General features: G+C 35.9%; 1 protein-coding gene across 21 annotated transcripts in view; it reads right to left on the reverse strand.

Moving 5' to 3' along the window:
* LOC122806573 (regulating synaptic membrane exocytosis protein 1-like) overlaps positions 1-27,210 on the reverse strand; it is a 3,343,889-nt gene that overhangs the window by 185,228 nt on the left and 3,131,451 nt on the right. For 13 of the 21 annotated variants that reach the window (XM_044077123.1, XM_044077165.1, XM_044077190.1 and 10 more), the window contains one exon: positions 24,535-24,660. The exons of the other annotated variants lie outside the window; for them this stretch is intronic. In XM_044077123.1, coding sequence (XP_043933058.1) covers positions 24,535-24,660 — 126 coding nt within the window. The remainder of the gene's footprint in view (positions 1-24,534; positions 24,661-27,210) is intronic. 21 annotated transcript variants of the gene reach the window in all.

The following is a 27,210-nucleotide window of genomic DNA, read 5'->3' on the forward strand; positions in this document are numbered from 1 at the left end:
TGCCCTCCAGATTTGCCATGCTTTTAATTAATATGCAAGGGGAGCTCATCAACATTCTTCCCCACCTCTGGCTGATTGCTGAGGACTGATTACAGTGTTGCTTTTGAACTTCTTTGCTGGTAGCTCCAAGAAATCTTATGGCATGGTATTTTGGTCTTTAGCTGAATTTCACAGAATTTCACAAATTCACAGTTGAGGGGAACTGGTCACTTTACATAAGCTTCTTGGTGTATGTTAAATGAGGTTGCAAACTTTCTACTGCTACATCTATTGGCTGGCAGTATTCTGAATAGTGTAGTAGGTTTGGGAGGTTGTACCAAGTCTTGGATCATTTCTAGAATTATATTAGTATGGGTGAAGGCAAAACAGTTGTTCCAGTGATAGCAGGAAATCTAATGATAAGCAACTACTTTGTAGCATACTCATGGGGGTTCATCCCATCGTTTCAGTTTATCAGTCCTATGTTATGTGAGCCATGCTTATGTGTTAGCTATACTGAGGGGAGACGGGCTTTTCATACATGTGAACTCCTTCTTTCATTACCTTTGGGTGATGGCTATGTTTATCATCAGTTGGTCATTATTTGGTTATGTAAGTGTAAAATGGATCAGTGGAGTGGACAGCAGAAGGTTATTTTGGATAAGTTATCATATTAATTTATCTCTCCAGGTCAATGACAAAGAATCTTAGAAGTATATGTGGAGAGGCAGTCACTCTGAGTTGGTATTCAAGCTTATGGGTAGTAATGGTGTAACAGCCATGGATTTAAGCAGCCTTACCCATAGGGTCTTGGTTTTGCAGGTCCTCCCCTCCTTGGGTATCACTACTCAGTCTTTTTGCATTTGTAGGAATTCAGATTTAGCCAGGGATGAGCATTCAGTTCAAGTCATTAAGAGAACTGGGTGTTGGTCCTCTGCAGACTTTCTTAGATGTATCAGATAGTGTTAGTCTATGAGCTAATGTCTCACATTTGTCTTTTCTTCTAGGTCTTACTCATGTTGCCATACTTGGCTATTTGGTCATTACATTGTCTGCTAAAGGAACAGCAGCATGGCCTGGCCGTTCAAATCCTGGCATGTTTTAAGCCTTTTTTGAAGTTATTTGGAAAGGGTACCCTGGATTACATTGGGCACAATTGTTTGCAGTCTTCAGCAGCATTGACCAAGTTGGTCAGCCTCATGTTGGTTACTTAAATTGGAGGGAATCACATTGGAATGCTTGCCAGCAGAAATTTTTCAAGTTGTGACTGTGGTCCTTTTTGCAGATGATGGTGGTTTGGCCTGCTATTATTCCTAGACTTCAGTGACCTATTGTGTAAGTACCTGTGGCAGATGAGCAAATCTCCAAGTTTCACAGCATGGAAGAATCTATTCCTTACTCTGTATCCTCATGGTAGAAGCCATTCCTTACGCTGTCTCCTCATGGTAGAATCCATTCCTTACCCTGTCTCATCATGGTGCATTAGGCAGCCCCAGGTTACTGCCAGTTCTGCACAGACTTATTGTTACTGGAGTTTTTTTTCTAAGTTGTTCAATCAGTGATGACAGCTCACAAATAGTAATGGTAACTAATGTATATAAAACCTCAGTAATAGCTGTATCACTATTTAAGAGGCAGAAATTGCTAACAACTCACACTGGTTTTTAATTACATTGTAATGCACAGATTATTTGCGTAACTTTTATAAAAGGTTCTTTTGCTGTGTGTGTGTGTGTGTGTGTGTGTGTGTGTGTGTGTGTGTGTGTGTGTGTGTGTCTGTGTGTGTGTGTGTGTGTGTGTGTGTGTGTGTGTGTGTTTGTGTGTTATTTATTTGTTATCCAAGAAAATCTGCCAATATCTTACAAATAATAACTTTGGTAAGTTATATCAGACTGGCTAAGTTTCATTTGAGAAATATAGTTTGCAGATACCTGTGATATTGACACCAGGTGGAGCTAACAGAGTCATATCATCAACATATCATGTGACAAACACATAGTAAATAGACAAATACTATGTGACCACAGTGTGTGGAGTATGCAATGCATTATATAAACCAAGGTACACAGCTATACTGGAAAGATCATTTAGGTGAAACAACTAGCGATTTTGTTATCCATATGAAAGTAATATCTGTTATATCTCACTCATACCATGTTTAAGGATGACTAATGCTACTTTGATTCTAAAGACTATACTGTGTGTCCAACCATGATACTGAATTTAATGTACAGAAATCAAAACCAAATTGTTTGTTGCAACTGGACATCACTGCCATTGCACAGATCATTTAGCAGTAGACTGTTTAATGATCCCAAAAATATGCAGATTTCCATACATAAAACATCAAAGAACTCGAAACAGGACAAACAGGGAAAGTTTACTATCACTTAGTGGTAAACTTACTGATATACATACACATAGAAAATAATAGACTTGTTCAGAGTGAAAAACACCTCTACCTATGCTCAATATAAAGATTTAAATTACATGACCAATTACATAATGTAAAAACAATTTACAAAGAAACAACACACATCACCTTTACAGAAACATTAAACTCTATTATAACTATTGCATATATAATACACTAATTAAAGCATAACTCTTCTATTAAAAAAAAAAACAAAAAAAAACATTTCACATTGATAACAGCAATCATGCAGTGAAATTAGTCTGCCTCTAATAACAACTGTCATCTTGTTTCTCTAATTTCTAATTTATTAAATTCCCCACCTCTGTAATCATGTTCTTAATGATCAGCTACAAAGAATAACATTTTAAAACCTTCACAGCTTTCAGAATGTTTAATAAGGCATTATTTTAATTTTGTTCCAACAGCATATACATGTTAGAGATATACTTAGAAACTGATCTTGTAGTCATACCTACAAAAAAGCTTCTCAAGCTGCGCGTACAGTGATGTCATAAATTATATCTTTTGATTTGCAGTTATAATTTAATGTTAAATTTGGGCTTTCATTAATAAAACAAAACATGCTGCACTCTCTCCATGTATAAGTCTCTCTGCTTGTATTAGTAAGTGGCTTATTAATTTGAAAATTAACTTTGTCTAATACTGATTTCGATGAATAATTCATTGTAAGTTCATATGTGAGTACTAGGTTAACTGCCCCAAAAGGCCATTTTACGTCTAGCCAATAACCCAAGGTCAGACTCAAACTGTGTATCTTATGTCTATGAGACAAAGACCTTAACCATTATGCCAAACCCATCCCATATATAAATTATACAGAAAAAGTTTTTCATCAGCAATATTAATCAGTTTTTGGTTGTCCTTAAGGATATTCCATTTTTTAAATAATTTCTTTAATAAGCTTACTATCGACTTTTATATCTTAAATGCAAACTCTGTTGGTGACTGACTGTCTCTTTATTAACTGGCGATACAACTTTTAAAATTGAATTGAATTTAGTTCTTCTAGTGTATAAACAAGATCAGCAATCTTTTTAATTGAGGTAAATCATATCCTTATTTCACAAATATCTGAAAATAATTCAGCTAACAACTTGTTTTCATCAACCGTTAACCAAGAGACTTCAATCATCTGCACCTTTGGAATGCTTCTCTTCATAAATTTTGGATGTGCATTTTTAAAGTGCAGATAATTATTCACAAAAGTTGCTTGTCTAAACACACTACTACAAAAGATCTTATTACATTTATCTATTCAATAGTGACGTCTAAAAATTAACAACATTACTATCTTCTAATGTAAATTTCCAAAAAGTTTTCTTTAAGTTGGATAACAAAATCTTGTATCTGATTAAAGGAAACTTTCCAAATAAATAAAAGGTCATCTGTACATTTTTGTATAAAGTAACATATTTAAATAATGCCAAATTCTCCAAAATATGTTGTCCCCACCAACATAAAACTAAGGTGACATAAGGGGCCACAGAAGCTCACATAGCATTCTTGTTTTCTTCACAATATTTACTAATAAATACAAAAATATGTTTAAAACAATGCCAATTGATGTACAACAAATATTAATTTTAACATTATTCAGATTCATATTATGTGTCAAAAAAGCCCTCAAATGTATGCTCTCATAATTTGGTATACTGTGAGCATACATCTACTGTAAATATGGTTTCAAAGTTGCTAAAAATTGTCAATAAAGTTTATTTAAAAAGTCCCAAGAATCCCAAACAGAAGACTTTAACTTCTTAACTTAAAGGTTGAAAGATGGAGTCTAAATACACTAAAATACACTCCATTATACAACTTTGTGCCGCTATAGTGGGTCTGAAGGGCGGTTGGCTTATTTTTATGCAATTTAGGAATTCCAAACATTTCTGCTATGATTGTTTTGTCTACATACATAAAATTATAAAGATCGAAATAAATATCCTTCTCATATAACATATTCCGATGTTTGTCATTTATTTTGTTATAACTAGCTTGTACGTCACAAAACTGACCATCTTATAATTATCATTATCTAATTAATTCTGCATGTTACTGTTGTATTGATCTGCAGCCATAACCATCATACCACTCATTTTGTAAGCATTCATAAACCAAACATTGGGAATTTAAATCATTAATAGCATTCATTTCTTCTTGGCTAAGATTAAAATAGGATGTTTCACATTTCTTATTTACCTCACTTCTTAATTCCTTTTTACAAACATTATTGTTGGTATCAAAAGGTGGATCATATTGATAGATTTTTGTAAAACATCTTTAGATAGCTTCATACTATGCAATATACTTGCCGTTTTGGTAGAAACAAAAGAAAACTCATAATTCCACAATTTTATTTGTCAAACTGAAAAATGCATTGTCTGTTAGGTTGCATATTGATAAACAATTTTGCTCAAAATGTCTTGTAAACATTAATATCTCTTTCTGCCTCATCCTCTGCCTTGACTAATTCCTTGACTCCTCCTCAATCTGCTGACACTCCTTGAAGGTGTATTATTTAAACTGGTTACCTGTCCTTCAGTTACTTGACTGTACAGCAGATGGGTGTCATTGTGGTGCATTACCAAATGTGGCAACCTTCTTGGTAACAGAAACTCAGGTTCATGAGCTAAAAAGTGTTATTACTAATCTTGTCAGTTAATTTATTTTTCTTAGAAACAAATGGGTTTAATCAGAATGAAAACCAGCCGTACAGTTTGATGGAGCATTGACCTTCTCTTTATTGTAAGTTGTCTTAACTCCATTTTTTTGAGGAAGAAAATAAGCCATGTTATTTGCATATGCCTCAATGTCTTTCTTAATTTTCTTCCATTTTTTGCTAATCATTGACTGAACATGCTTCTCTACTGCTGCCAAAATCAAGTCATAACTACATTTAAAACTAGAAAAGTTCAAAGCACATTTAATGTTATTGTCGGATTACTGTCTCCCTGCAATTGACATATATTTCCATACATAGACTTTATTGGACTACCTCTCTGACGTGATACAATCAAATAAGTAAAATGTTGAGCATGATCACACTTACGTGTCAGATAATTGGCATACAGTGCACAATATTATAACATAACTCATACTAACATCATTTATATAATTCTTCTCATGGCTTTTAAGATAGTGCTTTATCTACAAATTGTTCTATGGAAATATATATGTTTTTCATTTTTATTCCTTTTAAAAAATATAAGTAGAATACTGAGCAGGATGAAATTGACTTTTAAACTCTAGTGACTTTTCGGGACTAATGTTTTATCATACTGGCACAAAATATTTTGTATGCATTTTTTTGTTGTTAAAATATTATGTAATTTATAGGACTTATTTTTCAGACAAGTTAAGCTGGCCTGTTCATTTAAGAATGTGTACTATCATGTAGACATACATACAAGTGGTTTGATTCTTCTATGTTGATGACTATGCATATGACAATTTTGTAATCTTATTTATTTGCAAATTTGTTTATAATATATTTCAGCATATTGCAAGTATCTTAATAGATTAATCAGCCAAAGTATTTACTTAGAAGAATGACAACTTTACTCATAGTATGGCCACCAATTTAATATTTGTCTACAGTATCTTGGATTTTTTTGTTAATTTATGTGAGATATTAACTTAGGGAGAAAATAATGCTGTAATGTTTTTGGAAAATATATTTCAATAAAAATTTATTATGGAAAAAAAAAGAAAAGAATGCTGATTTGTGGTACTGCTTGCTAAATAAATTAAATTATCCAAATGCTTCATTCATTAATATATTTATGTGCAAGTATGACTGCATTTCAAATCCAGTCACTCATTTGTGACAATGCGGTGAGTGAAGCACAGGGAATAACTCAACCTAACCCTCTACTGACACTTTGGTTTATAATTATTTATTTTTAAATTCTGTTACAGATCATAGATTTGGTAGCTATAGGAGTCGCGGCCTTCACTTTAACATTAAGAAGTGGTGTAACTTTAAAAATCTGTGTAACTGCACATGATGAATATAAAGGATTTTCCTCTTTCTTGCTGCTGGGATGACTGCATTTCAAATCCAGTCACTCATCCGTGACAATGTGGTGAGTGAAGTACAGGGAATAACTCAACCTAACCCTCTACTGACACTTTGGTTCATAATTATTTATTTTTAAATTCTGTTACAGATCATAGATTTGGTAGCTATAGGAGTCACGGCCTTCACTTTAACATTAAGAAGTGGTGTAACTTTAAAAATCTGTGTAATTGCACATGATAAATATAAAGGATTTTCCTCTTTCTTGCTGCTAAGTATCCAACTATATTCAGTCCACACTTCTGAAAACATGCTTGTAGTAAACAACTGTTTTGTAGATACATTTTCCTTCTAGTTGGTAGGAGATTTCATCATGTTTGAGATACTAAAATGAGAAGTACTTGACCTCAATCTATTCATCAGATCATAAATGTATCTGCCATCAGCTGGTGGTTTTGCTGTACACAGAATGCTCACCAGAGTAAAACCAACACAGCAGATTAAGTAATATTTGACTGCATTTCTGAATAACTATTTTCTCTGTACCATATATGGTAATGGGCTGAGTTAATATTATTGTATTAATTTTTTGTACTTCTGGGTTTTTTTTGTAACAATAAAGTGGTTTACACATTTTTAAGGCTTTAACCAATCAGACATGCTCTCTGAAACATACAATGATATTTTGCTTTACTAGACCACTTCTTTGAATTATCTTTCATTATCTGGATTAATTGCTAACATGCCTGAAATAAGTAACAGCGGTATAGCTGCAGAACAGTAACTCACAAAAGACACATTTACATACATTTAAGCTAAAACCACCTGTTTCACTTATATGTACGTTACATATCCCTATCTGCAGAGCAGGAAACACTAAAGTGGTAGATGTGCAAACAAGAAGAGACACAAATGTAAACAGTCAGTAATGGGGAGAAGACCTACTTTACCACATTATTACTGCTGTCTTGCACTGGGGATGATGGAGTAAATAAATAAGTGGAATCACACAAATAGCCCCCCCCCCCACACACACACACACACCAGTATTGAAAACCAGTCTTTTTTTTCCACTGGATCACTATGGGAAAAATGACTAAATAAATAAACAGATATGTGTTGGCTTGTACCAGACAATGTTCTGAGCCCAGAACAGTGACAGAGTAGCCCTTAACTTATCTCTAATGGCAAAGGACTTTTAATCATGAAAAAAACAAAGCCAAGATAACATAAGCTTTAACAAATATGTGTTCCTCTCTGGATACGATCAGTTTTATACTAGATGCTTTGTTTTCACCTTGATTTTCATTTCTGGTTTTATTTTACTGTCAGAATCAGAAATGGAACAGCAACAAATTAATACATGAGAAATGTATTCAATATTCACATCCTGTTCAAGGCAATCTTTATGTAATTTATTTGACAAAAAAGTGTTACTATAACGCACCTATACAACACCTCATTCTGGCTACACAATAATTGAATTTTCTAGCCATTTAAGAATAACATCTATCTTCCTTGCCTGACCGGGAGTATGAAATAAAGTACACAAAGGCATGGCAATGCATTGCTGCAGAATGATCTATTAAGAAAACAAGAGAATAATAGATTAATGTAATCTCTCACAGCATGTTTATTAATTAATTAAAGAATGCCCCTGTACTACTAGTGGACAGATACAGCTCCTAAATGCTTAGGTCCCCTCAAATTATGTATGGTATGATCCCAGTTATTTTCATTAGGGGTATTCCATAATTATCGACGATTGGATGGTTAAGGGCAATCTATAACCAAATGGAAGAGGTTATTTTTAGCACAAAATGAAAATTGATTAGGCTTAAAATGGCTCAAAAGGGCAGTTAGCCATAGTACTTACCTATGAAGCTAAAATGATAATTTTGACAGCACCCTCCTAATAAATCAGAAACCATTTCAATAATAAATATTTTGTTTACAGCAAATTGTTTGGTTCCTGGCTTCCTCATCATGACATCTAAATGTGATTATTGTACAACTGATCACAGTGAAATCAGCCACTTTCTGTTGTTATAACGCCAGATAGCCAACATGTATATATATATATATATATATATATATATATATATATATATATATACATACATATAATAAAACAAATGTAGCTTTTTTCTGGTGGACTTCACCCCAATACATAGCTATAACCTGATCATAGGAGATGCTTTTGTAACCCTATATTAATTATTCTGACACTGAACTGATACATCTTGAGGAAACCAGCAATTGCCTTAGTGCAGTAAATTTCGCCTCGGGCTGTCTTTCTTGAATCTGGAGTTGTTGAGTAGAACACAATCATATAACTACCCCTAAATGTACATCTTCACATATCTTAGTGGGTGAAATGAGGACTATTTCATTATGCTATTTTAGAAAGATCAGTTATCTTTATTATATTTTCTGGCTTGTTTTGTACAAGTTACATTTTGCTTTCTAGTTTTCAGAAATGTGCCTGAACAATGTATACTAAATTGAACAATAGTAATGCTGATGGGACTTCAGTAGCTGATAATATGACACTCTAGTGTGGATTCTGTTTTGTTAACCTTGGTCAAAACATGTAGCTAAACAATAACAAGGCAGCTTTAAAATATTTGGTTTGGTGATTTATTTTTCCTTAAGTATTTCAACTAGAATGTGCTATTCTATTGTCTGCAATATTCTGCTTTTGTTAATTTCTTATGAGGACGTATTTGTCATTCCAAGAATGAAAGACAGATGTGGCCTCCACAAGTTCATAAGGACATCTTATACCCCAAGGCTGAATTGTATACATTTTAACCACTGGGCAGTTTAATGTTTTCCAGTTACTTTGCCTTACTAAAAGAGCAGTTTAGCTTTCCTGTGGCTACATTTCATTAAATGTTTTGTAGGTCACTGCAGCAACACATTTCTCTGGTGTAGAATTTAGTCTCTGATCAAATATCTGCTGTAATACACTGCATTTTTGCTCTGTAACAGTGCAATACTTGCTAGCACAAAGCAACACTAACAAATTCTGCTTAGGTAGCCATGATGTCAGCAATAATTCAGCCTAGTTTTATACAGAAAATGCACAAATCAAACAGGAAAGAATGCCTATGTTTCTCTTAAGGGACACACACACACACACACACACACACACACACACACACACACACAAACACACACACACACACACACACACACATTATTAAATCTGACATTGATAATTGCGTTTATAACATGACAACTTTTTTTCTAGGCAGACAGATTACTCATGGGACCAAACATATTAAATCATGAAAACAAATCACACAAGAGCCCAGAAATACTGCAGTCTCAGTTTACTGGTACATGCAATAAAGAAGTATATTGTACAAAAGGGTTGCCTAAGTGAAGATGGGAATATAAATGTCTGACTTAAGGTCTTTTAAACTAAAACTACATCATTTATACAAAGACACCAAACTCAGGTTTAAAACATCAGGAAAGTAACACAATACATCTACCAGATCATTAAGCATTGCAAATGTGCAGGACGTTTTCTTTCTTATACTTGCGGCTGCCTGGTCAACCCTTAATTATTAAATAGTTTACACTGTCAACCCCTCATTATCTGGTTTCCTGCCATTGTCTTACAGTACTGTTTCATGGACCAAGGTGAGGTAGTTAAACAAGCAGTATATTGGTATCATTCTGCTGACTGCATTTTTTTCCTGCCCCTGCAGGGGCAGAGGTTATGCAACATAAGAATGCTGTATGTGTTGCATGCTGAGTATGTGTTGCTTTAACTTGTTACTGGATGTCTGAAGTTGTTCTTCAATGCAATGAAAGCTTACCTTTCCATCTGTAAATGTGTGACATAACTGTGCACAATGTGTGACCAATATCAAAAACAATATACAATAACTTTTTGATAGTATACTAATTGAAATTCATTTGTAATGGAAATAAAATGCTGGAACTGCTTTACAGTCATTGTTGTCTGCTAGTAATAAAGATACGCATAACAACATGATTGAATGTGGGTATTCTCCATATATAGTAAATGCTAACAAACTGGAACAACCTACCACGTGCATTAATATAAATCCCTGATGTGAAAGCTTTTATGATATATTTGAAAAATCTTCTACAGATAAGACAGGACTACCAGTCTGGTGCCACTTGCTACAGGAAAGTGTGTTCCAGGCACCTAACTAAAATGTCTTGTTATTATTACTGTAACTGTGCGGTGGTTTTGTTCTTGAGCTTCCTTTCTATTCCTCTGAAGACAATTCAAGCTTATAAACTAGTTGCAACAGTCATATTTGTAAGTAGTATTTGTACATTCCTGCATGTCTCAGCAGTATATGTACTAAATGTACATGCCAACCTCAGTCAGGTAACACTTAAGAAATGAAATGAATTACTATCAGAGCATATATATTTATCATATAGTCTTGGGTTATGCTGCACTAGGGCATGCTGCGACATGTGCCATAGCTGTCAAACAGTGTGTCTAAGTGAGTGCCCAAGTAAAATAGAAAACCATTTTTTGGTACTTTTGTGCCTGTACTCCCATAAATTGTAATTGGGGGGGAGAGGGATCTCCATCCAGCTTTACAGTCCTACCACAGGATTCTAGTAATAGCACACAGATAGCAATCCCATGTCCTGTTAGTAACAGGACACAGGTGACAATCCCATGTCCTATTAGTAATAAAACACGGGTAAGAAACCCATGTCCTATTACCATGCACAGCTGTGTTCGATTACCCTTAGCAACCAATCACAGTGCTTTCTGGACAATCTTTAGCCCTATAAAAACAGACTGCCATGCATGGCTTTTCGTGGACTTTTTTTTAATAATGCAAAAGGTATGCGTTTGGTTTTAAATTCTGGCAGCAAACTAGATAGAACTCTGAAGAATGGTAACAGTAAATACGGGTCACAGCACAACATAAGACAATTTCTTAGGATCTTTGTTTGGAAGTGTTTACATAGGTATTTTTATACCCCAAGTAGACTCCAAAGAAACTTTCCTCAGGTAGATAGCAAATGTTGGAGGTGTATTCAGGAAAAAAGAGGTAATTGGGAACATAATTTTTGGGAGTGCAATAAGTTGGCAGACTTTAAAAATTCCCTGCAGATTACTCTATCAGAAATAGTGGTTGAGCAAATTGGTAGAACTAAGGAAATTACTGTTTTGAGCTATGATACAGAATCGGAACTGCCTAGGCATAGACCTTGCTGAGTCTAAATATGGTGGCTGCCAAAAAAAGCAAGTACTAGAAAATGGAAATCCAAGACTAAAAAAATCAAGTACTAGAAAATTGTGGCACAGGCTTTGTGCCCACTGAATGGTGCACAGCAACAGTTATCCCACACCACAAAGGGGGAGCCACCACTGATCCCAGGAACTATAGACCTATTAGCCTGATGAGCCTGGTCTGCAAGGCCATGGAACATATCATCATGGAACTCATAAACAAAGACATTGGTAACTTCCAAACTCTGGATCCCACCCAGTTCAGGTTTGTGAAAGGCAGATCATGCCTCCTGAACCAGATTGACTTCTTTGAGGCAGTCACCAAAGCCGTAGATGAGGGTAAGGTGGTTCACACAGCCTATCCTGACCTCGCCAAGGCTTTAGACACCATCCTCCATTCTGGAATTATAGCTAAACTCAATAAACTAGGCATAAATCCCTACGTCACAAGATGGGTTGCCAACTGGCTCACTGACAGAACCCACACTGTAAAAGTTGCAGACTCCAAATCTGACCTCAAACCAGTGACAAGTGGAGTACCACAGGGTTCCGTCCTAGGACCGCTCCTGTTTGGTATCTACTTCTCTGAAGTACAGGCTAACACAGAAGGCCTCTGGCTAATGAAGTTTGCAGATGACTGCAAATTAGGAGGCATAGTCAAGTCCCCAAATGATGTGAACATCCTACAGAAGGTCCTCTCTGAGACAGATGCCTGGTGTCAGAGCCATGGCCTCAAGCTCAATGTCAAAAAGTGCAGTGTCATCCCCTTTGGTAAAAACTCTGTACCCATGAACTACCACATAGGCAGCAATCTACTTAACAACGAATGTGTGATAAGAGACCTTGGGACCCAGGTGGACAGTAGTCTCTCCTTTGATAGTCACATCGCCACAGTAGTCAGGAAGCCCTTCTAAGTGGCACAACTCATCATAAAAGGGTTCTCATCCAGGAAAAAAGAGGTCATCATTCCTCTCTACTCGACACACATTAGACCCATTATAGAGTACAACACCCCTTTTGGAATGTACCTCACAAGACATCTGCAGCAGCTGGAAAGGCCACAGAAGTACCTCACAAAGAGGATTACTGGACTCAAACAAATGCCCTACACTGACCATCTCAAAAAACTCCAGCTTTACTCCGTAGCATATCGCCTACTCCGAGGTGATCTCTGCCTAACATATAAAGCTGTGTCAAACCCAGAGCTGTTGGACATGCTACACCTAAAGAAATCCCAATCCCTCCGAGCTACATGCTCTAGGGACCTAAACCTTATCACCACAATAAACAGGACATGCTGGAGGGATAGATTCCTATCCCAGAGACTTCCCATAGTCTGTAACAGGCTACCTATCTATGTCAAGCAAAGTTCTTCATTAGCACCCTTCAAGAAAAATCTTGATGAGTGGATGGGAAATAGGAAATACACCCTGGGGATCACTTCTGTGTCTCTGCTCAACAGTGGCACAGGAAAATAACTTTCTTGGGTGGCGTAAGCCAGAGAACCTTGTTGGCTAGGCTTACATAGGCCCTTGGGCCGATAGCCTAGTACCTACCTATGAACCTAAATGGAAATTCAAGACTAAAAAAAGCAAGTACTAGAAAATGGAAATCCAAGACTACACCAAATGTACTAGAAGTGAACACAACAACATAGATAAAACCACTGGAAATGGGATCTTTAGAAAAAGTGTTGCAGCAAATCACACAGAAAAATGGAAATTGTGGGAACAATATAGGCAGAATAATGTTTTGGAGGAGGAATAAGGTTTAAAAAAGGCAGGATTTGAATAATCTATGAAATGTTTGACTGACGATGACTGGATAGATTATAAGTGATGTATACTGTTTGCAACTAAAAATATGTCAATATGGTTTGTTTTATGATTGCCTATGTCATAAGTGATAATTTAATAAAGATGTTTCTAATTAAAAAACATAATATTCTTTCTTTTTTTTACTTACTTTCACTGAGATCAGCACAGGAGGGCACATACCTCTCATCTGCCACTGATCACATTTCACAGAATGCCCTGATTTCACCTGGAATACCTGCAATGTATGCATTTGTGCACAATTTAACAATTTGAGGATTGCATGTCAATGATCACAAGCTATGTGTGTGGTGTGTGTGTGTATGTTTAACCCTGCATACACACACATACAGACCCTTGTTAAAATTTAAAACAGTCATCAGGTTTGACTTGGCATATTCTGTCTTCATATTAAGTGGGGGGACTTGAATTGAAATACAAATGAATAAGAAAACAAGTTTGTTTTTAACATCCTTAGCTAATACAAGGTGAGGACTAGTGCGGAAAATTGTAGCAGGCAAGCAGGCATCCTACCTTACTCAACAATTCTGAACAAGCCCACAAATAATGAGAGGGCAAAGGCCAAAAATCAGGAGACAATTTTGAAATATTACTCAAAATTCACTTAAAGAGTTAACAGATTTTGCACCAACATGAATTTTCTGAACAATAAGAAGTATGAAACTCTGATGTCTGATGTTATTGACTGATGGTAATCCACAGTGATCTACCAGGGAATCATGTTATTGACTGATGGCAATCCTCAGTGATCTACCAGGGAATCATGTTATTGACCGATGGTAATCCTCAGTGATCTACCACGGAATCATGTTATTGACTGATTCTAATCCTCAATGATCTACCAGGAAATCAGAATGTTTTATGGTGGTCAGGGCCAAAGTATGAGGCAAATTCAGGAATGTTCTGCAAAATTTTGGACAGTTAAGAGTGACAGATCAGTAAATAATCAATAATGCCGAATCTGGTAAACCAAATATCTTACAAGAAGGAGTGTGCTGCCCTTTCTATTAGTAATAATTAAGATTATCATACTGTGACTGAATGCTGCACCCCACAGAAGTACAACAATGCAACAACAACAGGAAATGTGATCTTATGCACAAAGTCGATTTTCTTTAGACATGACATGCCTATGAAAGATTTGCTGACAATGGCCTGCAATTTGTTAGTGCCATTATTAAAAGATTTATAAAGGGCTGTGTTTCTGTTCACACCACTACTAGTTTGACCCAGTTTGCATTTTTTGCCAATCGATGGTTTTCTGGAAAAGTCTATTACAGGTGTAAAAATACTATTGTACAAAGTTGATGACTGTGAAGGTGATGTCTGAAAATATCTACTGTTGTTTTCTATTATCCCACGAGAGTATGGCCATTCGCCTGATCTGATAGGGGGTGACATAATCATTCTGACTTACCTGAGAAGGATGCTCTTCTTGAAATGAAAGAAGGTGAGTGTGTAGAGCAATTCAAAGGACAACAATGAACTATAAAACACAAGAGTTGACTCTGTATGTGTTATTTACCAGAAATGGACAAAGGTGATAATGGAAGACAAAGATGAAAAGACAACTGAGCAAAGAAAGTACTGTCATTTACTTAGTTTAACTTTGTTAACAGAGTAGGTGGGCTGGTCCAAGGTCCCTTTCAGCCACATTCCAGGCTCAATGGACAAACACAAAATCCAGGCAAAAACATGTATTTGAAAAAAAAAGAGTGAATACAAAGGATTGTAATGCTATAAATAGCTCAAATATAGATAAATAAGCAATAGAAACAGTATATACACATCTGATAATCAAAACTGTAACATATTCATTATTCTATTTATTTATTTTTTCTAAATATGCTGTTTGACTGCCTACTCTGTACGTTAAGATATTCTATTAACTTGTGTCATTTAGGACTGCATACAAACCATCACACTTGTAATATGATGATATCATTTTTGTCAGATTAATGTCATCAGCATATTCTGCATGATTTATGCTTTTTTCCCCTCAAAGATATCCGGAGTGTAGCTTGCAAACTCTAGGCCCCGGTGCTTCACCTTGAGGTACACTTCTTTTTAGATAATGCCACCTTACCCATTTCTACACTTCTGAGTACCATCTTCTTTCTTGAACCAGTTTCAGATCCACATCACTGATTAAGGATGAAGCCTATGTATCCCTGAATTTCCTTAGCAAAGCCTGTTAGTAATCTACTGCTAAGAACTACTGTAAGTAATTTGATGGATTTGAAATGGCCTTGCTGAAGGATTGACATAGGTTTCTATACTCTGGAAAATCAACCAAGGACTGTGATAATGGATCTTATCAACTCTGGAACTGGCAAATCCAAAAAAGTAAATCCATTCTCAGTGAGGGAATTTGGACTGTGCCAAGAAAGGGCATTTAACCTGGACTCCCTGCAACTGAATTGGACTTTAGTCTACAAATGAAGCCAACATCCAAGTGCCAGGAAGTATTATCAGTTTTGTGGATCTGACCAAAGAGACAGTGGACACAGAATGCAGAACTATTTAACAGTGCTCATCAAGGACAAAATACTTTAAGCCTGGACTCTTAAATTTCGTCTGACCACTTATTACATTCCATGCCTCACCAAACTGCCAGAAACTAACATAAGTAACATGATGTTTTTCTCACTTTCATGCTGCACAGCAAGCTAAATATTACTGATTGATGTCAACACAAAATTAAGTTAATAATTTATTTCTTATGTACCAATAAATTATATTTTCATAAAAATTCAACTTAGTGCATTTTTTGTTTTAATTTCGGACAGATTGTAACTTAGAACAATAGGATATAAAAACGGGGGCAAATAAGTGTTGAGCCATCTTATTCTCACCCATGGACAAATACATTGGTCATAGCATGATGTATCATTCCAGCCTAATTGTTCTGACAGTATAAATGGCCATTTATGACCTAATCTGTCTGTATAAAGATATGACAGTCATGGTTGTTAAACAAACTTTCGACACATCTTTGGAAAGAACAGTGGATATTTAGTTAATTCAGTCGCTGAGTCTGACAATTAGTGGTATGAACCTGGATACTGGTTTTATCAGACACTATAAAACCTAACTTTTCATTTTCAGCAACAGTGGACATATTTAAGGTACACCAAAGAACAACATTTACTTTCTGGTAATGCATGATTTATCATGAATGTATTCTTACTTCAAACTGCTGACTTGCAGAATACTAACAATAATTGGTAATATTACTGGGATCTGTGATTTAGCAAATGCATTTTATTCATAACAAGACAATAGTTACTTTCATGCAAAGCAGCATTCTAGTCAGAACAGCAGTAAACATATACTAAATAGTCAGTAATGCCTTAATGCTCAGATAGTTTTAACAGTATAACACAACTTTATCCACTTCTGCTGTTATTCAGAACCCTGGGGTGACATAACAACACCGTTTTCTTTTCTTTCTTTCTCTCTGTCCCTTCTTTTTTTCTATTTTTCCCTCAGTTAGCTAAACCACTGCCTGTGTAGAGTATTAACTGCATGCAATAGTCATACGTTCCAATGCTTTAGCTTATTCTTTCGGTAGTCTCTGCCTTTCCTATCATTGATAACTGGACACATTTTCTGTTAACCCGAACCTCTATCTCATACAGATTTTTTGTTTAGACAGACTAACAACGTACACATTGTGTGACTTATTGTATTCCTTCCTGTATTTAATTCATCTCCATGCACATCTTTTCTTTTGAGATTTATTGTCTGATTAAATGTCAGAACAGTTTCTCTGAGTGTTATGGTATCTGCTAAATGAAAAATAACTTTAATGTAACATGCCAAACTTTGATTTTTATAGCATGTCATGACCTTGTTCTACAGTTTTCATCTGTCTTACTCTCTCTCGCTCTCTCACACACAAACATACACATTCCCTTTTTAGGCACAAGTGGATATTTAAGGACTGTATTTAACATAAGTAGCTTAATAACTCCTGATAAAGGGCCAGCTCAAAAGCTTCAGTAAGTGCAAAACTTATGCTGGTCCAGTAAAAGGCACTGCATGATATCTTTTTTTTTTAATCACAGCCTGATATACATCACTGAAAGCCTCGGAGAAATATAAATAAATTGCATGAGCGTGAATTTCCAGCTTTGGATATTGAAGGCAGAAAGCAGTGTGTGGTAGTAATACATAACCTTGCTCTTCTACAGACACACTAAAAGATCTCAATTATATATTTTCTTCCAGGTCATCCATTATTAGCTTAATTATTCAGTGTTCCATTAGTCTGCCTACTTTACTTAGCATATAGATTGTTTTAGGGGTCCATATATAGCTAGGTTGCTATTTTATTATTGTTTTATGCATTTTTTACATATTCATTATAAATATATAGAGCTAGCAGTATTTGCGTTTTATAATATAATGCATGTTATGTGCAATAAATGTACGTTTCTACAAGCGTTTGTTGAGATAATGTAGATGGTTCAGAAATCTGGCCGTCTCTTTAAATGCTGATGAAAAATATCAAGTTAATTGTTTGACTTAATTGATTAATTAGGGTGGATATGTATGTATATAAAGACTAGGATCTACCTTATGCATTGTAACCTGAGGAAGCGCACTAGGTTAGTGCGTGAAAGCGCTTGTTCTCTCTCTCAATAAATTGCTCAACTGTTTATTGTGTTTCGTGGTGGTTCCTTGCAAGTCTACAGTTATTTTGCCAGCTTTTTTCCTTTGCTTGGGACCTTTGGATGGTCGTACTTGGTCTGTTGCTGATACTACTGATTTTTATCTTTTACCTGGTTGACCAACACGCGATGGATGTACCTAATATTGAGCTCGATTATAATCCGGCAGGTACGGGCTGTACCGAGGACTGGAATGGGCTATTCCACCAACAAGATAACCCTCTTTTGAATTTTGATGTCAGAGGTAACACATCATATACTGCTATATCTAGTACTGAGAATTTACAAGATTTTTATGGAGCGCTTAGAGCATTAGAGAATGACCTCTACAAACTATACCGGCTCATATGGCAAAGGAAGCACCTGGAGGCGTGCTTGCACTTCAAGGTCATTCTGCGAGGTATGCGTGTTTTATGCATGCCGAGTTATGGGGATGCCCTCCCTGAGCTCCTGCGGAGGTGGCAACAACTAAATATAGACTTAAGTAATAAGTACATTCAGTTACTCATTGACTATTTTTTACCTATTGAGGGTGAGCTCATTACGAAAGTGGAAGATGAGCACAAGAATATCACCCAGTCATTCAAAAGTGATCTCTGTGTTTCTAGGCTGAATAATATGTTGAGACAGCTCACGTCATATAGCAACAAGCTTGAACAAATCAAGCTCAAAAAACTTAAGCGTGACTGTAATGATTTTCAAACAGGCCGCATTTTTGTGTGGCCGAGGTTTAATGAAACGGCTGCATTAAATGAGGCTAATGACCAGGCTGATAATGTACCACCCAGCACCCCCAATATTACCAGTATACCTAATTTGCAGAGTAGTTCTTCTGGCAGTCTTACTTCCACAAATTTGAATGCAGGAGTTGACATCACACTATCTGGCTCTTCACTCCCTTGTAATCAACAGTGCCTAAAAACATCTGAAACAGCGGGAGCTAGACCGAAAACGAACGCTCATGATTTGAACATCACATCGCAAGAAGCGGCTTCTTTAAACTTCCCTCTACCCTACAAGAATCGAACGGCGACACGTTCAACAAGCAGAGGGAGAGGCAAACGGAAGTTATCGGGAGAAGCTCGGGAACCCAGGAGAAAAAAGAACTGAACGTTTTATTTTTCAATTTAGCTTCCAAGGAGTTTACTGAAACTGAATGTTCCATCTTGAACAAGGGACTTTCGTTTATTCCCGCTAGAAGAAGTGAACTATCTGATACCCTCATTATGCTTCGCAAATTTACAAGGAAGGTAATGTTAAAACTATTGTACAAGGACTCTGGTGCTAATGACATTGCTTTTAATTCTGTTGTACTTAAAAGAAAGAGTACCTATGTACCACCTGTATCAGGTTTAGTTGAATGTTTTCAATGTGCCTGTGAATATGATTTTTATCGTTATTATAAGGATAGGAAGTATAAGCATCTTTTCACTAACTTGAATACATTACAGAAAATAAGCCTTGATTCCTTGTGTCATGACAACAGTTTGATATTCAAACCTGCAGATAAAGGGGGGGGGGTATTGTCGCTATGGATACGGTTATGTATAATGATTTGATGAATGAAATGCTAAATGAAGATGTAGCTTATTCTCAAATAAGCAAAAATGAAGTAGAGTTTATTATTAGGAATGTGCACGATACACTTTATGACTTGTTGATGACTAGGTGTGTGGACAAATGCTTATATGATTTTTTAGTCATTGAGACCCCACTTATTCCCCTTATTAAGGGGCTTCCCAAGATACACAAGGGGATATATCCACCACCTTTGCGCCCCATAGTGTCTGGGAAGCTTTGGGTCACGGAGAATGCTTCCCTTTTTGTACAATCGAAATTAGGCCCTCTAGTTGGCAGTATACCTACAATTTTGAAAAATTCTTACAATTTATTGACGGATTTGAAGGATGCCTCGTTGCTTAAAGATCTGAAACATGATACACTGATGGTCACTTTGGACATAAAAAGCTTATTCACTAGTATACCTAATGAGTTTGGAATGGATGCGGTCAGGAGTAGCCTGTTTGAGCTCAGTAGTATGGCAAATGATGATCAGATGATGGTGTGTACCCTTTTGGACACCATACTGAACAATAATGTTTTTCTTTTCCAGGATAGAATATATAGGCAGACATGGGGGGTTGCCATGGGCACCCCATGTGCTAACGCCTATGCTAACCTGGCAGTATATCAATGGGAAAAGATGTTCATCTTCAATGACGAAAGATATAAAAAACAACGTCATTCTATACAGACGTTTTGTAGATGACATCCTTCTTTTCTGGAATGGAGATGTCGAATCATTAGATAATTTTGTTGATTTCATGGGTTCAACAACCACTTTCTTGGAGTTTACATATGAATGTTCTACCAGCAGAGTTGATTTCCTTGATATTACCATCAATAAGGATGACGAGTGTGTCATTACAACGTCACTCTTTAGGAAATCCTGCTGGAGAAATGGCATCCTCCACTTTGAGAGTATGCATCCTAGGCATATTTTTCCTAATGTGATCAAAAATCAAATGAGCAGGATAGCTAGGTTATGCAGTAACCCAGAGGACATGAACCATCAAATGAATTTCCAGGAAAGTTGCCTTATTGATAGGGGATATCCAGTTCAGTTGGTGTCCAATCAAAGAAACAATGTTCCTGTTACAATCAGGTCAGCACGAAAACAATGGCGTTACATTGGTACGCCAAGAAGTGATAAAAAGAAAATACAGTATGACATTAGGTATACCAGTGATATAGGGCATATAGAGAACATCATTAGAAGCAATTGGAAGTTGTTAAATATGGACAAGGGTTTGTCTGAAATAGTAGGCGATAGGCCAAGTTTTAGATATAATAATTGTCTGAATTTGAAGAGACTACTATGCAAGGAGAAGGTGGAGATCAAACCAATTGACATCAGGGTTAACTATAGACAAGGTACCTTTCCATGCAGGAAATGTTGTGTGTGCAAATATATTTCCGGTGTTCAGAGACTTGAACTTACAGATATAGACTTAGTGTGGGAACCAAAATTCTTTGCGACATGTGATACGGCCAATGTCATTTATTTAGCTTTATGTGAACCCTGTGGGGCCTACTATGTGGGCATGACCACGCGCCGGTTCAAGGACCGTATTTACAATCACGTGTATGACATCAGGAAAGGAAATACTACCAATGTGTTGACCAGACACTGCCAACAGTTTCCATCACATGTTTTTAAATTTAGGGTTTTGCAGCAGCTGCATCATAACAGAAGAGAAGGGGATATGGTGGGTACCCTTGAGTTGAGTGAGTTGAAGTGGATACTTAACCTTAGGGCACACATAGAACCAGGCTTGAATTCAGCCCTGAGTATTAAGCCTGCCCTATTGGGTAATATATGAAGTTATTTTAATACTATCAGTTTTTGAGTACACGTAATGATGGTATTTATTATACTATGATCAGGCCTAGATATTTGTATAAGGTTTTTATTTTAATTGATGTGCCTTAGTGGTACTTCTGTATTTGTATATGTTGTCTAGATCACAAACATTTACTTTCTGGTAATGCATGATTTATCATTAATGTATTCTTACTTCAAACTGCTGACTTGCAGAATACTAACAATAATTGGTAATATTACTGGGATCTGTGATTTAGCAAATGCATTTTATTCATAACAAGACAATAGTTACTTTCATGCAAAGCAGCATTCTAGTCAGAACAGCAGTAAACATATACTAAATAGTCAGTAATGCCTTAATGCTCAGATAGTTTTAACAGTATAACACAACTTTATCCACTTCTGCTGTTATTCAGAACCCTGGGGTGACATAACAACACCGTTTTCTTTTCTTTCTTTCTCTCTGTCCCTTCTTTTTTTCTATTTTTCCCTCAGTTAGCTAAACCACTGCCTGTGTAGAGTATTAACTGCATGCAATAGTCATATGTTCCAATGCTTTAGCTTATTCTTTCGGTAGTCTCTGCCTTTCCTATCATTGATAACTGGACACATTTTCTGTTAACCCGAACCTCTATCTCATACAGATTGTTTGTTTAGACAGACTAACAATGTACACATTGTGTGACTTATTGTATTCCTTCCTGTATTTAATTCATCTCCATGCACATCTTTTCTTTGGAGATTTATTGTCTGATTAAATGTCAGAACAGTTTCTCTGAGTGTTATGGTATCTGCTAAATGAAAAATAACTTTATTGTAACATGCCAAACTTTGATTTTTATAGCATGTCATGACCTTGTTCTACAGTTTTCATCTGTCTTACTCTCTCTCGCTCTCTCACACACAAACATACACATTCCCTTTTTAGGCACAAGTGGATATTTAAGGACTGTATTTAACATAAGTAGCTTAATAACTCCTGATAAAGGGCCAGCTCAAAAGCTTCAGTAAGTGCAAAACTTATGCTGGTACAGTAAAAGGCACTGCATGATATCTTTTTTTTTTAATCACAGCCTGATATACATCACTGAAAGCCTTGGAGAAATATAAATAAATTGCATGAGTGTGAATTTCCAGCTTTGGATATTGAAGGCAGAAAGCAGTATGTGGTAGTAATACATAACCTTGCTCTTCTACAGACACACTAAAAGATCTCAATTATATATTTTCTTCCAGGTCATCCATTATTAGCTTAATTATTCAATGTTCCATTAGTCTGCCTACTTTACTTAGCATATAGATTGTTTTACATTTTTTTTATAATGGGTATCACTGTGGCCAGGGTTCTGGCAATGCTGTGACTCATGTATTTCACAGTTTCTTTAACTGCTACTAAACATATTTAGTAACTGCTTGATGTTTTGCCCCTCTGTCTTTATGATATCCACACTAGTCACTCCATAGGATCCTGGACCTTCTTCATCCATTTCATCTTACTTACTATTTTATGCACTATCTCTACACTGATTAATTGCTCCATCCCTTGTTCACATTCATCTGGTTACCAGTGACACCACATTCTGATTATGTTACTAACGTCCACAGATGATGGCACCAGGTAACAACAGATTCAAAGCACAGACTTTTTTTACTTTATTTTATTTTATTAGACTGTGGCAAATGGACTGGATGAGAAATAGATATTCTTTAACATCTCTAAAACCAATTGCTTTAATATATCTAAAACCATCTGAAGAGAAATGTAACCACTTTCCTTCACACTTTTAAATAACTCTTGTGCAATGTGTGTGTATATATATATATATATATATATATATATATATATATATATATATATATATATATATATGGTTCCTCTTCATATGATCTAATTTCTCTAAACTCGAGAGTCATAAACTCGAAACCAGAATCTCAAATTTAGAGAAACTCGAACATATGAAAGGGACAAAAAAAAATTAACACCTTTCAAATGTTTTCACAGGGGGGCTTTGCCCCCTGCACCCCCCACACCCCCCCTACTTAAATATACCTACTCTGAGATTGCACTATAGTGAAGGAAAGGGAAATCTCCCATTCCGCGCTATACACATAAGCGTGAAACGGAAGACTTTCCATTCCTCCACTATAGTGCGGTCATGGAACATTCTCATTTAAACTGCTAGGGTACAGGGGACCTGGTCCCCCGCAATATGGTAAGTTAACTTTTTATTTCTTTAAATCTAAGGCTCCCAGTCATAATTTCGAGTGAATGGAAGTTCGAGATAATGGTCTCGAGATTATGAATTTCGAGCTCCCATCCATTCGATCTTGTGAAGGGGAACTCTATATATATATATATATATATATATATATATATATATATATATATATATATATATATATATATATATATATATATATTCTTACTGCATTAATAGCAATTACTTGAAAACTCTTTTATGCTCACACACTTATGTGTAGTTGTTACTCATTTTTAGCACAACAAAAATACAGTGTCAATAAGATACAACATCTATAACAAAGATAACAGAAATGCATATAACAAAATGAACTAAATTCTTTGTATGTTTTAATCAAGAAGAATGCTTAATGTCTAAAATATATATGTCTGTCAACATAATGATTATGATTATAATGTATAAAGATATACGTTATTTCATAAGGATTTCTGCCTGAGCTGCTGAACTGATGTTATTTTCGTTACAAACACTGCTTCTTGTTATGTTATATAACATTACTTATCATTAGGTACAAGCAACAATGAGGAAGAGATAAGCTGTCAGCTTTCATGTATTTTCTGCTTATTCCTGCGCTGGTATGAGACTGCAGGTATGTAATTAATCTTATCACTTCACCAGCTGCATCTGAAGTTAGGTCTTTAATACTGAGTACTGCGGTTTCTAAAAGTTAAAACAACACTGCAAATTACAAGGCCAATTACCTTTAGTTGCCGGCTGTGCGGTTCTTTGCTGTTGTAGTCTCTGCTGTAGCCCGTCACCATTGTCAGTCTGCGGACCGGTATGGTCTCTGGGTGGAGTCGATATAATGGTGCTCGCTCCTGAGCTGCCTGGAGGAGGTGAGAAATGGAGGTTTGGTAGATGCGTTGGAGGAAGACAATGCCAAACTTTATATGTTTAGCTTTTCTGGCACTGCTGTGACAGGATGCTAGTTTCTTTTGGTTGAAATCTATCATCCAACTTTCAAAGGACATTAGTCCAGTGAGATAATATAGGGAAAGTGTTATCATAAACTCTTGGCCTGATGAGGCCTGACTCACCCAGAGATGAAAGCATTGAAGAATTTCTGCAGAGACAAAAATCATCCATTTCACCTGCAGCAGCTGACAAATCGGAATTTTTTTTTAGGTTGCTAGCTTGACTTATACTTAGTGACCATAATATTTAACTCTGAAAATTCTTTAGTTGATTTACATTCTAGTTTTACCTTCTTACAATCTCAAGTTCATTTTATAAATATTGGTCCTTAAGCATTAAATTACTTTAACAGAAAGCTTAAGCTGATGTGGATATGTCTCAGTTTTATAGAATAAATATAGGTTTATCAATTGTAATTTTCTCACATAATATAACCTAATTATGCCATATGATTGAGTGATTTTAATTTAATAATTTCTTATCAGTTTACTTAGGAAATGAGTCTATGTGCAGCTGGATAGCTGGGTACACTTGTTTTTGATAATTGTTGTAAATAATATGGGAGAGATAAAAATGTATTGCAGTCAGTGTTTGTTTTTGGTCTAATAAGTCCAGTTACTTCTTCAGTAAATAAAAAATTCTGCACTTTAACATTAAAGAACAGCTGAAAAATAACTTTATAAGTAAGCATAAAATAAAAACAAAAAAAAATGAGAGCAAGCTCTGCGGAAAGCAACGGGCTGCATTAAACACTAAATACCATTATACCAAATACCAATATTTAAAATGGAGGTGTCGCTTGGGATAGGTAGAAACAGAAATAAAACAAAGTGCACTATAGCAGACATAAACTACGATACACAGAAAGATACACTGGACCAGAATTCTAAGCTATACAAGCCATTACTGCCCATACTGTAGATGTAAGCACAACTAAATAATAGCCACAAGCATGCTATAAAATATAAGTAAGACAAGAAATAATTAAACAGAGGCTCAAACTCAAATGTTAAACTGCAAAAAAGGAAAACATTGCAATGTACTACTGTTTATATGTATAAATGTACGTATAAGGTCTCTGAATGGTAGTGCAACCTGTACAGAGAGATGAAATGGATGGTGAGAGGAAAATATGTGATTGAAGTAATTTGGCACTGAAAACAGTACAAGGTGTGAGAAATCTGGAAGAAATATGGACATTCTGGTAAAGGAATGTAAAATCAAGTTGTAAATGTAGTGTGATATTGTCATGGTGAAAAATATCCAAAAAAAAAATTTTTCTGCAAGATAAGGTTAAAATAAAAGATGTCTGGGAATATGAAAGGACAAAGAATAAATGTAAGTGCACAGAGGCTAGGCTGGCTTCCTTTGGTGTGTATTTAAGAATCTGAGAAGACAGTAGGGGAAAGCAAGCTTAAAACTGCAGTGACTCTACGAGGAAGTGGAAATGCATGCCACATGTTTTTTGAGGATGGTATAGGCAGAAGGAAAACTCCAAGATAAGTATAAGGAAAATTTAAGAAGACTAACATAGCTGGTATTCATGGATAAAGACTGCACAGCAAGAAAGGGAGCAAGGGAGGAAGGAGTATATGAAAATGTTGCAAGTTCCAGTAATAAATTCAAGGTCAGGAGAGCAAAAGGAGTCACAAAAGACAATTAAGACTGGAAAGATGCATTCTGGAGTGGTAATGTAAAAGCTGTACCTGTAATCAAAGTGCCAGCCACAATATGGACACATGCAAGAAAACAATGGTTCAGACAGCACTAATTCTATGGTTGCTTCAAGGGAAGTGAATCTGAGCGAACTGCCCAGTCAGACTCAAAGATATCTGAAAAGCGTGTTCAGTTTTGTTTGTCAGTTTGTTCCATACATTGAAATAAGGGAGAACGATTCTTACTTGTCAAACTTTTGTCTAGCCTTAAATGCCATACTCATGATCATATTTTCTCTGAGATATCTTGTCTGGGAATGTTTTCACCATTTGTTAAGAGTTCAGAAGCTGTTGCCCCACCATTTCCCTTAAATGCATTTTCTCAGCTCATTAGGGATCCACAAAACATGGAATGAATGCTTTATTTCAGGTTTTGGAGGATTCAGAAATGGTGCTTGTTCAGGTAAGCTAATGGTGATATGTAGGGCTAGGGCCTGACAGATACAAAATTCTCTGACAGCTTGACTGCATAGTGATCCTGAAGTGCAATAAGATGAACGTGCATTTTAAGTAGTCCAGTACTGAATCCTATAGTATAAAAGAACAAACTAAGTCAAAAGACAAGCTGTTCATACTGCAAAATACAGCTATAATCTTGTAACAGCAAATGCCTGATTTATGAAATGGAAATTATGCTTTCATCTCGAGATCCCTAATGGATCTCATTAATGTGAGCCATGGAAATACATATAAAGATAGTTATAAAAACACTGAAGGTAGATCATAACACGTACAACCTGCAAAGCA

The sequence above is a fragment of the Protopterus annectens genome, chromosome 1.part1, assembly GCF_019279795.1.
Source record: "Protopterus annectens isolate FY-2018-M chromosome 1.part1, PAN1.0, whole genome shotgun sequence".
In the NCBI taxonomy this organism is placed as follows: domain Eukaryota; kingdom Metazoa; phylum Chordata; order Ceratodontiformes; family Protopteridae; genus Protopterus; species Protopterus annectens.